The sequence below is a fragment of the Epinephelus lanceolatus genome, chromosome 24, assembly GCF_041903045.1.
Source record: "Epinephelus lanceolatus isolate andai-2023 chromosome 24, ASM4190304v1, whole genome shotgun sequence".
Lineage (NCBI taxonomy): Eukaryota > Metazoa > Chordata > Actinopteri > Perciformes > Serranidae > Epinephelus > Epinephelus lanceolatus.
The window spans coordinates 13,212,099-13,223,850 of record NC_135757.1 but is presented as its reverse complement, the minus strand read 5'-3'; the positions used below and the strand labels follow the sequence as shown (position 1 = coordinate 13,223,850).

Below are 11,752 nucleotides of genomic sequence, written 5' to 3'. Positions count from 1 at the left end.
TTGATTTTTATTGTTTAACAGATTTAATAGGGTTTTTTTCTCATGTTCATGTCATCAGAAATCTTCTGAATCTCACGACAGACGGCAGCCTGTCAGCAATATTTCAATTTGAGGCAACATTTTTGTTTTTGAGACCAAAATCAGTGCACACATCTGGACTAATGCCCCCCAACATCGCGGTACTTTAACAGACTTCAGCTGTCATGAAACTCAATCTGTAAGTGACCGTGTAAACTCTAACTTAATACAAGAAAGCAAAAATACATTACTTGTATCAACAAGTTTCACAGGACACCGGAACACAGTGATGGAAATGAAGTTGTTGGGTCCAGCTGTTCACCAGAAATATTAACATCTGCAGTGCATGCTTCTGCATCAGAGTGCAAGAACTCAGTGTCATATTTTCTTTCCGAGGTGATATAATTTATGTAAAAGTGTTGCTCTATCTGCTATGAAATGGCAGTGGTATTTGTTTTATGAATTGTTTCATGTTATGGATTGTTTTATCCGTGGCCATATTGAATGTAACCTATTGTGCGACAGATCACTAACGATGTATGCAAGAAAAGCACTACCATGTTTAAATAAAGGCCTACTGCACTGTTTTTAAGACAAAGGTGAGCCAGAATTTGTCTTTGAACCAATTAATATATATATATGAAACATTATACAAAAGGTACATTATACAAATACATTACCACCAGCAGAAGTACACTACTCCTGCAGCTGTCATGTGGCTGAGTTTACCAGTTATCAAGATTTGAAGAAACAGCTGAATTAAGTCAAGACAGCAGCTGGCCAGTTCCCTGCAACACGAGACCAAGTGTTGTAGCTCGTCTCCGAGACATAACACATCATATAAAGGATCCATGAGCAAACAGGTTACCTGCTGTTTCCATGTTGTGTTTCTACAAACAACATTTGCAATGATTGACTGTTTATTTCTGGGGAAACAAACAACTAACAAGCAACAAATTCTCAAAGTCTGATTATTAATTTCATACAACATGAAAGAAGTTTGAAATTATTCGACTGAGATTAATTAAAAGTCCAGAATCCTGACTTGCAGGAAAGCAAAATCCTGATCAAACCTGCATTAGGATTTTTACTCTTTTGTTATATATTTAATTTTTAGTTTGTATCCAAAGACCAGAGGTGAACAAAGCTGTATAAAACCCTGGGTGTTGAACATTCTAGGTACACAGCTCATGATCTTTGATGTCGCTCAAGGAAAAGCATCCAATATATATGTTCTGCATTTTAAATGACTGGTTCAAAGACAAACAGGTTTTCATTTTTTAAATAATTCAAATCTAATCCAGATTCAAAAACACACACAAATGTACAGGTTTCCAGTGTTTCCAAAGTTCATATTCACAATTAAAAAAGCAATCATGTTTAATCATTAATGGAAGCTGTAAGCTCTATCTGTAAGAAGCTAGTTTATATTATCACAAAACATTTGATTCTTGTTGACACTCAGAAAACTAAATTATCTATTTGACTTTTATTTGCTGTTTCGCTGGTGTTTTAGTGTCTTGTTCAAAGGACACTTGGGGGGTGGATGCTTGCAGTCATGTAGCTCTGTAACCAGCTCTCTGTTCAGTCCAACACCACCCTGTTGCTCCTTTGATAAATCAAATGCACCTGTTTGAAGAAGTTCAAATCAAAAACTTCAACAAACAATATTAAAACATTTAAGGCAACTCGGTCATTAGGCTTCAGTGACAATACACACACACACAGTACACACAAACTGGTGAATCATGAATAAACCGACACATGGGCATACAAATGAATCACACGCATACAAAACAAAATTACTCTGTCCGTTAAAAAGAGGTCTGAATTTTTAGCTAATTTCATCTTAACTAAGTCTTACTTGTGCTGTTTTTAAGGACAATCAGACCTGCCAGGAGGAAAACATGATGCAAAACACTAAAAAATACGTACATGTTCTTGCAAGAATTTGCAATGACATTACCTAGAGCTCACCATTTTCCATTACGTTTCCAGACCATTCTTTCTTCATTTAAAATCACAACTATTTTCTTCATCTCTCTAAACTTTTCTGCAGCCATTCAAATCCCCAAAATGCAGACTGAATGACGAACACAGTGTCTTTCTGAACAGAAATCTGGGACATATTTGTTGAACTCATGAACTCATTTGGCTGATATGCGATCAGATGACGTGAGAACGCAGCAGTTACTTTACCAAACTGTTAAAATACAAAAGTTTTCCCTGCTGTTTTCTTGATGTAGCAATCAGACCTGGTCCCTTCAACAATGCCTCATCACTCATGTTAGTTTAGAGTGACGAGGAAAAAGCTGTGCTTGTCTAAAATCTGAAGTTTAAATGTTTTTTTTAAATTCCTCTCTCTGACCCGATAGAAACGGGGTCATTATGGACAAAAACCTAAAAAAAATTCTAATAATTGTGGGTCCCACAATGAACGCGATGATGAAACCATCAAAAAGCTCTCTCTGGAGTTTTAGAGTTTAAAGTTCATCGTCATCGCTGCTGTCCCAAGATACCAGGCTTGTAGATCTCCGAGGGAGGAGTTTGTGCTTCAGTCAGGATTCCTCTCTACCTTCCTCGTTGATCACATGGTGGTACCCCCGGTTGCTGATTGGATCCTTCCGCCAACAAACAATGCCGAGGAGGAGGACGATGAGGAACAAGAGCAGGCAGCTGGACACCACCAGACTGATGATCACTTCTGAAGACAAATGGAGAGAATGTATCAGCAGTGGCACTTTCAGTCATCTCTTTTTATTGTAGCACTCTCAGTTTTTAATGTGTGTTTACCTTTATCTCTCCCTTCTACAGGCAATTGACACTCTTTGTCCCTGTCATCTGAAATAGAGAGCTTGGTAATCCTCACAAAGTCATCTAGGGGGCAGTCAAGGGAGCAGCCTGGCAACTGCATAGGGTATGGTTCCACTTTGCTGTTATTCCGGAAGAACATCGACACCGTAGCAGAGCTGCAAGGACACAAAGAGAGAGTTTTACAGTCTATGATAACACAGTACCACAGCTAGACACAAAAACATATGACTGGTTGACACTTCACAGTATCAATAGAGCCCTAAAAAAATGTCAGAAAAGTGCCGAGTGTCAGTTTGTAGCTTCATGTCGCCAGCTTTCACCTAAAGTGACTTGTAGCCTGTTGCTGTGTCACTCGTGGTGTAAATCATAGAGATAGAGATAGAGGTAGCAATGTGCAAAGTGTGTGTGTGTTTTACCCATTGTCGTCCCTGTAAAGCTCAAATATGTGACAGGAGGCATATGGCGGCTGTCTTCCACTGAACACATTGAGGCTGGCCTGAAGGGCGGCTACAGTGGTGTCGTGCTGAGGAACAGACACACATACACACATTAATAAAAATTAATGACATTTTGGGAAATTCACTTGTATCTTGCGGAGAGTTAACTGAGAAGATCAACCACTCTCACATCTGTGTGCTGAATATGAAGCTACAGTCAGAACACATGGGTAGCTATGCTAAGCCTGGTTGTGTGAGTGTGTGTATCTTTCTTAATCTAACACTACTGACATTTTTGTTATCTTCGCCACCGTCTTGGCTGCAACAGAACCAGGAAGAACAACTGAGTGAGACTCTTCTTTGTTTGGAAAAGGAAAAAAGAAGTAGCTAGAGATTTTACCAGACACTGTGTCCGAGGTTTGTCTCCACAAAACCTGTCTACTCCGGTTACATCTTGATAATGCAACCTGCATTTTGTCGCCCTGTAACTCCACCACTGTCATGAATACACACTGGACACACAGCCTGCTCTGCACTCAATGTGCCCCTAGACACACCTGGCAGAGGTCTGGACTCTACTGAGTGTACTTTTCTAGTTCAAAAAGTCATTCTTACCGCTGACAGCATCATCATTTTTAGTTTCTGCTCTGGGTCTGGGACGGCCATCTTGGAAAGATTCTTCACTATTTCACCCAACAGCATACCTTAAAGACAGACAGGAGTTCTTAATTTTATCCTGTGTTTAAAAGATAGGTCTGGTGTTATTCTTTGGTCTGCCTATTGTCAATAAATCCCATGAAAAGGCTGACCTACCTCCCTGCAGCCGGCTCTTCTCTTGTTGTTTGTGGAACCCAAATGTAACCTGTGAAAATTGGACATCAAACTTTATCATTACAACACTTTTAACTCAAAAATAGATGTATTTAGTCCATCATGAGGCATCAAAACTAATAAAACCACAGATATTGCTACTGTTTTTACCTGAAATCCAAAGTCTTTGAGCTCTCTGAGCTTCCCCATGACATCAGGAGTCACCCAATCAGGAGCTGACATGTTGTGAAGAGACTGAAAACACACAGCACAACAGAGGGAAATAAGAAAACCATGAGAGAGACAGTTGACTAAAAGAAGGCCTAAAAGCTTTAATCAAATAGTAGTTAAAGTCCACCACCACATGAGGTGTTTTCACATTCCTCTGCTGAAGGGGAAGATGTCTATGCACTTCCTTAAAATCTGAGGTTCAAAGCCAATAACTCATAGAAACCTGAAAACCTCTAGCGCAGAGCAGCCTTGTTGGCAAAGAGAGCAGAGTTAGCATTAGCATAGTGAAAGTTTTGACAGCAAACATGGTAGAGTGTGCAGTTTTGGGATGTAAATTGGATCCTGGAGCTTCCTTCCTCTATCTATCTACAGAAAAATCCCATCATAGCAGATATTATCATATATTTCACAACTGCTAATGCTGTGTGAACCACTGCCAGTTAGCCTGCAAGCTAACAAACACCATGAACAAATACAAGATGCTGATTCAAGCCTGTTTTTAATTCTTTAACCATTATTTATGGAAATCATGTTAAACATTTTAACATAAACACACCCTAAAACATGTCTGGAAGGGGACGTAAAGTTGACAAACTGTCTTGTTGTTCCTGATAGCACTTTGTCAGCAGTCCTCTCTCTCTGCAACCATCTCTCACACTGTTGCTTAATTATCATGTGGCTGTACTCAGTGACCCTGCTGTCCCTGATTTCATAATTGGCTCATGCTTGAAATTTCACACTTTGTGTATTTGACTCATGATAATGTGGACACCCCTGCATATTTGAATAATAGACGCTGACGTTGGTATAGATATAGATGGTCTAGATGTTTCCAGACAACCCGGGAATATAATGCCCTCTGCCACGGCTGTCGTCGGCATGGAGGCACAAAAACACAGATCTGAAACTGCTACTAGTTGCACAGTCCTGTTCCTCTAGCAGCTTGTTTGCCAAATTGTCCACGTGCTCCTTAAAAACTGATGAGGTCAGCTCAGTCACAAGACTAAAACCAACACACGCTGAAATTTGGTCAGTGACTATCTAGCCCGCCAGAAGTTAACACATGACTTGGATGAATGTCTCTGTCGAAATTCAAACAGTTTTTGAATCAGAAGTTACAGGACGCTCTTATTTTGAAATGAAACATCCAGTAAGCCAGATTACTGCTGCATTGGCTTCACTTTTCCGACCCGGAGATAAACCTTCGGTGATGACACAAATATGCTGTTAACATACCTACAAAAAGTCAACAGAAATATGAATACAAAGCTTTTCACTTCCGCTTTAAGCTTGTTTTTTGCTGGTGGTGGTTTGTGGCTGTGTGTGTGTGTGCGCTTTCACCTCACAGAAGAGCGTGTCGTACACACTCCAGACTGTTTCCACAGTAGTCTTATTCAATCCGGTTTTATTCCTCACCAGCTCTATAATGTCCTGAAAAGAGGAACACATTCATTTTCAGATATTTATACTTGAAAAAAATCCAACTGTGTAATATCGACATAATCAGGACGTAGAATTAATATTCCTGTACCTTGTATTTAATGGTGACATTGATAAATTCCTCTGTGTGCTCAGTTTCATTCATCAGCTGTTTGTAGCGGGGACAGTCACTCAGAGGAAAAGACAGAAGCTAAAAACAAAGACACAGAGAGTTCAGACAACACAGTGAGGAGGAGCACTGATAAAACCTTCATATACTGTATACATACCCTCTCTTCACGTAGTGGAACCGTGTGCACAGGTATCGGCTGCCACTGCAAGTTTGGATTGAAGACCTGCTGACCACTGGGCGGGTAGAGACCTATATGACAGCAAAAGCCTGTGAACATGAGGAAGAAAAACAGCAGGAAGATGTACTGTAGCTAGATGGAAGAGACGTAGGAGGAAGAGGAGTTAGCTTAAGCTCAAACCTGCAAGGTTGGCCTCAGCGCTCATCAGGGTGCGATCGTAGTCTGTACTGCGAACAGAGATCTGAGGACAAAGGCCAGTGAGAGATCAACTTTATTCACAAGCTGTCGCATGGTCATCACAGCCTTGAAACAGACACATTGAAGTATGTTAAGTCCAAATATACTGGAGAGTTTGAAGGGAAGGCAACAGAGTTTGATTGACTCTAAGAAAACTCCCCCATCATGCTCCAGGAATTCCAGCAGCAGTGGAAACCCTGTATAACACCAATGTGCTGAGGGGCCCCTTCTCCTAAATATTCATATGAATTATCGCCTGTCTGTAAGCATCCTAGCGAGGTGCCATGTGATGTGAAAGCTTACCTCGTGTCTCTGGTAGGAGTCGCTGAGGAATCCTTTGTACCGTTTCCTTAAAAACTGGCCCAGATTAAAGTGCTGCCTCATCCCCTCCTGAAAAAAAACACAAAAACACGGCCATCACACTCCTGTCGACGTCACTGGGTGGAGGTAATTTTTCAAACTTTAGTACACTAATGTAGAGCAGAAAATCTGTGTGAGCTTAAAGTGAGACAATGACATCAAAATAGCAGTCATGGAGTGGAGAAAGATCTCCTGCTGCTGTGATCACTGGCACGAACTGAACGATTTTTGCATGACATTATAGCATGCATAAACTATACAGGTCATTATCAATACAGTGGGACTGAATGGGCCTCCATAGACCTTAATGCAGCACATAACCTGCACAGTTAATCAAGGGAGAAGGTTTTGTTTTAATATTGGTGGGGGGACACATGAAACGGAGGGTTTGGGGGAAAGTTTGAAAATCACATACTTAATTTCCTCTATTGTGGTTAAAATTTTGCACCAATTTGTGCCTTTTCTGGATCAATTTATAGTGTGAATGTCTTTTATTTTGTCAAAATAAAAGTCCTCTGCTATTTTCATGCTTTAATTGTCGGGGACACATGCATATGTTTGTCATATTTGCGAGGGAAAAAAGGTAAGCAAACAATATCAGGGAAGAATAAAAAGTACGTAAGATATTCATCATACCTGTGACAGCTGTCCAAAGCCCTGTGGCCAGTCGCTCTCTTGGTGGGGGTCGGTAGGATAGGCTTTGACTGGTGACCTGTCACCGTGCCTAAACAACTGGAAGGGAGAGAGAAAAGATGTCAGTTTGGCAACACCCAACTAGCAACACATATTTTCCTTTTTACAAAATAAAAATCTTCCACTATGGCATAAAAAAATGTGACATCCATGGGTGGGTCTTTCTATGGGCAAGTTGAATCACTGTCTATACAATGTCATATTGACATATATTGTAAGCCTGATAAATGGAGTTGCAAATGAATTCAACAGCAGAACGCACATGATGAGAACATGTGAATGTATTTACCAAATTAAGTTTTTATAGCAGACTGGAAGGGTGATTTGTCAGCAAATAATACTTCCACCCTATCATCATGTGACTTGTGTTTGACAGGCCTAATTAGAGGCCCAACTTCCCCCCGTTTGAGGGTAGGTATCTGCATTTGATATCACTCCTAAAATGATGCTTATTGTTCCACCTTATGACATAACATTTGTAACCACTGTGCACCCCCTTTGACACTGAATCAAGCCAAAAGCTTTGTCCTAGTTTTATCTGTGTCACTGGCTACTAGAAAATCTAGTCAGCTGATAGTGACGATCTTGCTAAGTGTTTGTTAGAGACTGTAAGGGAAGACAAACAGATAAAACATCTCAACTGAGGAATCCAAATACAACGGGCATGCCCAGAAACAAAACAAGGAAGTCAAGGACGATAATGAACAGTGTCAAAGCCATTAAATAACAGAGTAAAGGGACCTATGTCTGTGAACTGGGCCCTTCATTTGTAACAGCTCCTTTAATGATAAATGGAGAGCTCATGTTGTGACCCCCTTTGTTGGTGGAGGTTAAGAGTAATATCTGCATCCAGTCTATCAGGTCCTGTTACGAGAAACCACCACATCAGCTGTCTACTCAAGTAGAACGGTTTTAGTCTCCGAGCCACTTCAGAGAAGTGCTAGTTTCTGGTTCTCTGGTGTGGAGAGCACACATGACTGATCTGTCTGAAAATAACTGAAAAAGTGTGTAACCTCTATTTGAGGCATGGATTATCCCTGGAGAACTCCTAATCTTATCTGCTCCGTGATCATTAATGGCTGTCTTGCAGGCTACTAGGTAACTGTTTCTAAGAATGAGTGCAGTAAGAACAACGTGTTACACTAACTCCTTCAGTTGCAGTTGCAATAACTTCCATATGAGAAAATCTATGTTGTCCTTTTGAACTGACTCCCCTCACCTCTCAGCATCATACTTTACCCCTGTGACACCAAGATGCTTGGTGTCATGGCTTTAACATGGTAAAAACACGAGTGTGTCCAATGCTATTCCAATTCTCACATCCATGACACATTCCATGAAAAAGATAGAGGGTGGGAAACTGAACCCACTCATCCTCGAAACAGTGTATAGAGTTAGCTTTCAGAGATTATGATCTTTTAAAAAAACTGGCAGCCAGATAAAAGTCACTGGCTTTCATTTAACACTGAGACATATCACAACAAAAGGAGGACATGCAAAAATGTGCTAATGTATGCACTTAAGTTGGGAGTGGTGCTTTAGTGCTGGTTTCTACTGTGTATAGATAATGGGCAGTGAGAGAAACAGACAACATTTAATCCATCTATAATGCTACAAACAGCCATTTAAAACCCTCTTACAAAATAAAAGCCTCAGAAAAGTTGTGGTGCACTCATGTTGTATCCCTGAAATTAATTTTACATATGAACAGACAGCACTGAGATTAAGCACAGAGCTTGATGTTACTGTTTCAGTTTTGCCTGCTTGTGTTCTGCATCATCTTGCATTGACGTCAGTGTGTGGCTCATTCTTCCTCTGCCAACATAACTTTTGTGTGCCTTGCCACACTGCCTTTCTTCCATGGGTCAAACTGGTCCTGCGGGTAAGCTATGAACAGGATCAAGGCTAGGCAGCTGCACCTGCAAATACTTTAACCAGTGCTTTCTTGATATGAGTCTCAGTATCAGAGGAGCTACATTTGAGTACATGACCCAGATTATTATCAATCTGACCAGCACTGACCCCAAAGAAATCAGCATATCATTCCCCAGTGTAGTTTGGTTGTTTGTATTGTTAGTACAGGTGGCTTGTCACCATGTGAACAGTTTCTGTCAATAGAAGTGTGTAACAATTGCTTTTCAATAGGCGATTAAAGGTGACAGGTCAGACAGATAAGGCTCGTAATGCAGGATCAACAGAAATAACCTCAACAAGAGAGTTTGAGACTTATTTTTAAGACATGATTTATTTAAAGTGTCAGCACTTGCTAAGAGAGTTCCTGTTATGTCCTTTTGTAAGACTGACTTTCGTTTCTTGGCGTCTTATAACTTTAATACCTTTTCCAATTCACTTCTATTCATTTAATGTTCAATTTAATGTTAATTAAAGGTCAACTTTTGCAAAGGTCTTGCCTGTTCGGCTTCTAACGCATTACGAGAAAGAGGCGTGAACCAAACACAAACAGAACTTCCTTAAAAAAAAATAGCGTTGCTAGGTAAATTATTCGTATGCCGAATTAACTAAAACACCTTAACTCTTTCTGACCGACTTAATTCATGTCCGTAGAGATACACATGTTTACAGAGAAGCAAATAAAACGCAAAACCTCTTAAATTTTGAGTGCAGTTCCGTGGACGTCTGTCCACACCGAAGCGAAACGCGGCGAGTCGCTGCAGAGCTCAACACAGCTTCCGTACCGTTATATTAAATAAATACTCACCACAGTCACATATACTAGATTTCTTTCTGCTGCAGCTTCTCCACAGACAGAGGCGACCATTAAAAGACAGAGCACAGCGGTGGACCCCATGTTTCCGTGTGTAGCTGGAGGACTAATCGTTGATCACAGATAGCAGATACTCGGTTTGTTAGGTTTCTGCCTGAGCTACATCAAGCTAACGACGGCTATCGTAAACGCAACCAGACCGGAAGTGTTAGCATAAAAAGTAGCGTATATGTTTAATACAAAAGGGCACATAAAACATTCAAATATGGTTAAATATCTATTAATTCATTATTTAATTAAGGGTCAATTTGATTTTCACCTAAATTTGTCCGTTTAGCCACAAAAAAACGCCACATTTTGTCATTACGGATTTTATTTTGAAATTAATAGCCTGCGTAGTGTTAGCTGACTTGATCTTGGTTCAGAAAGTAAAAACGGAAGTGGCGTAACATTCGATCCGTGTGCTTACTCGTCAACCGTCCCCAGCTCTGTACTGTTGTACTGTTAAGTGAAGTATATTTGGTCCCATTCACAAGCTGCGACACAGCCGGTTCACTACACTATATTTTTATATTTCATTCTGCTTTATTTTGATGGAGAAACTGTGACTCTAACATCCTTCCAAAAAACAAATAAAGTAAAATGGGGGAAAAATACTATTTTTGTAAATAAATCAGCCAGAGATTCCCTTGTCAATATAGCAGTTACTTTTCCTCACTTTAAATTGGAAATAATAATGATAATAATTCATGGCTACTGTAAAATATATCAAAAAGCTAAATGCAGGTATAATAGCTCAAGATGTTTTAACCCGTTTTAAGTTTAAATGAAGTCAGTAGCTGAGAGTATGTGAAAGTAGTAACATGTCACAGTGGTGTGACATGTTATTGGCTCTTGAACCAAGAGGATTTTAAGATTTTCTCCACTGGGATGCAGTATATAAAATAAAAGCTAAAAATGTGGAGTATTTTAAAAAGTATAAATTGTAGAAAAATAAGCTGAATACAGGCATAAATGGCCTTAGAGATGGGGCTGAGCATTTTAATATTTGAATTATTTCTGTAGCTGCAAATTAGCAGAGGCTGTTGGAGTCCAAAAAAAACCTATGGAAGAATGATGAAATAAGAAGAATAAAAATTGGATCACAAAAGTGTGTATGCTAAAGAATCTTATGGTTTTAGGTTTGCAAGTCAAACTTTTAACTTAACAGGAGTATAACTATTTTTTATTATGCCTAACTTTTAACTGGGAGAACTGGGCTTCCACTTTGAGGCTTGCAGTCTTTCCCTTCTGCCAGCAGAGGTCAGTGTTGTGTTGGCCACATTTGAGTATCTTCTTACATCCAGTATTAGTGCAGCGTTTAGTGGGCTATTTGCTGGGATGTTCCTGGAACTATAGCCTTAATAGATCCAACATTTTTATCTTTTTTTAACATGACTGTGGTGATCTTAGATTAAACAACAATTTATAGACTAAACACATAATTTGTTACTCATCAGACTAATCAATGATTAGAATGAACTTTCATCCATATCTGGCTGACAGAAACCTCAAGGCACTGGGTCATAATCTCACTTGTTTTAAGTGAGCAATAATCTTTGAGGTGCTAAAGTTAAAGCTGCATGTGTGGAGGCTCTGAGGTTTGAAAGGGCTTTCTGTGCTTCAGAGCAGTGACCATGGAAAACCTCTGGTTCTGA

At 39.8% G+C, this 11,752-nt stretch overlaps 1 protein-coding gene across 1 annotated transcript; it reads right to left on the bottom strand.

Annotated features, from left to right (window-relative positions):
• Positions 1-1,488: 1,488 nt before the first annotated feature.
• Positions 1,489-10,222, bottom strand: acp2 (acid phosphatase 2, lysosomal). The gene is made up of 13 exons (XM_033615484.2): positions 10,050-10,222; positions 7,274-7,369; positions 6,581-6,667; positions 6,221-6,281; positions 6,020-6,111; positions 5,842-5,940; positions 5,652-5,741; positions 4,251-4,334; positions 4,083-4,131; positions 3,885-3,973; positions 3,249-3,355; positions 2,812-2,987; positions 1,489-2,722 (listed from the first exon to the last, which is right to left on the bottom strand). The coding sequence occupies exons 1-13, from the start codon at positions 10,137-10,139 to the stop codon at positions 2,577-2,579; spliced, it is 1,266 nt and encodes a 421-aa protein (XP_033471375.1). The 5' UTR covers positions 10,140-10,222; the 3' UTR covers positions 1,489-2,576.
• Positions 10,223-11,752: the final 1,530 nt, after the last annotated feature.

Excerpts from the sequence above, each read along its gene's own strand:
- acp2 (XM_033615484.2), bottom strand. The coding sequence starts at position 10,139 with ATGGGGTCCACCGCTGTGCTCTGTCTTTTAATGGTCGCCTCTGTCTGT. Across the intron at positions 6,282-6,580 it reads ACTCCTACCAGAGACACGAG|ATCTCTGTTCGCAGTACAGA; the intron begins GTAAGCTTTCAC and ends CTTTGTCCTCAG. Across the intron at positions 5,742-5,841 it reads ATGTCACCATTAAATACAAG|GACATTATAGAGCTGGTGAG; the intron begins GTACAGGAATAT and ends TCCTCTTTTCAG.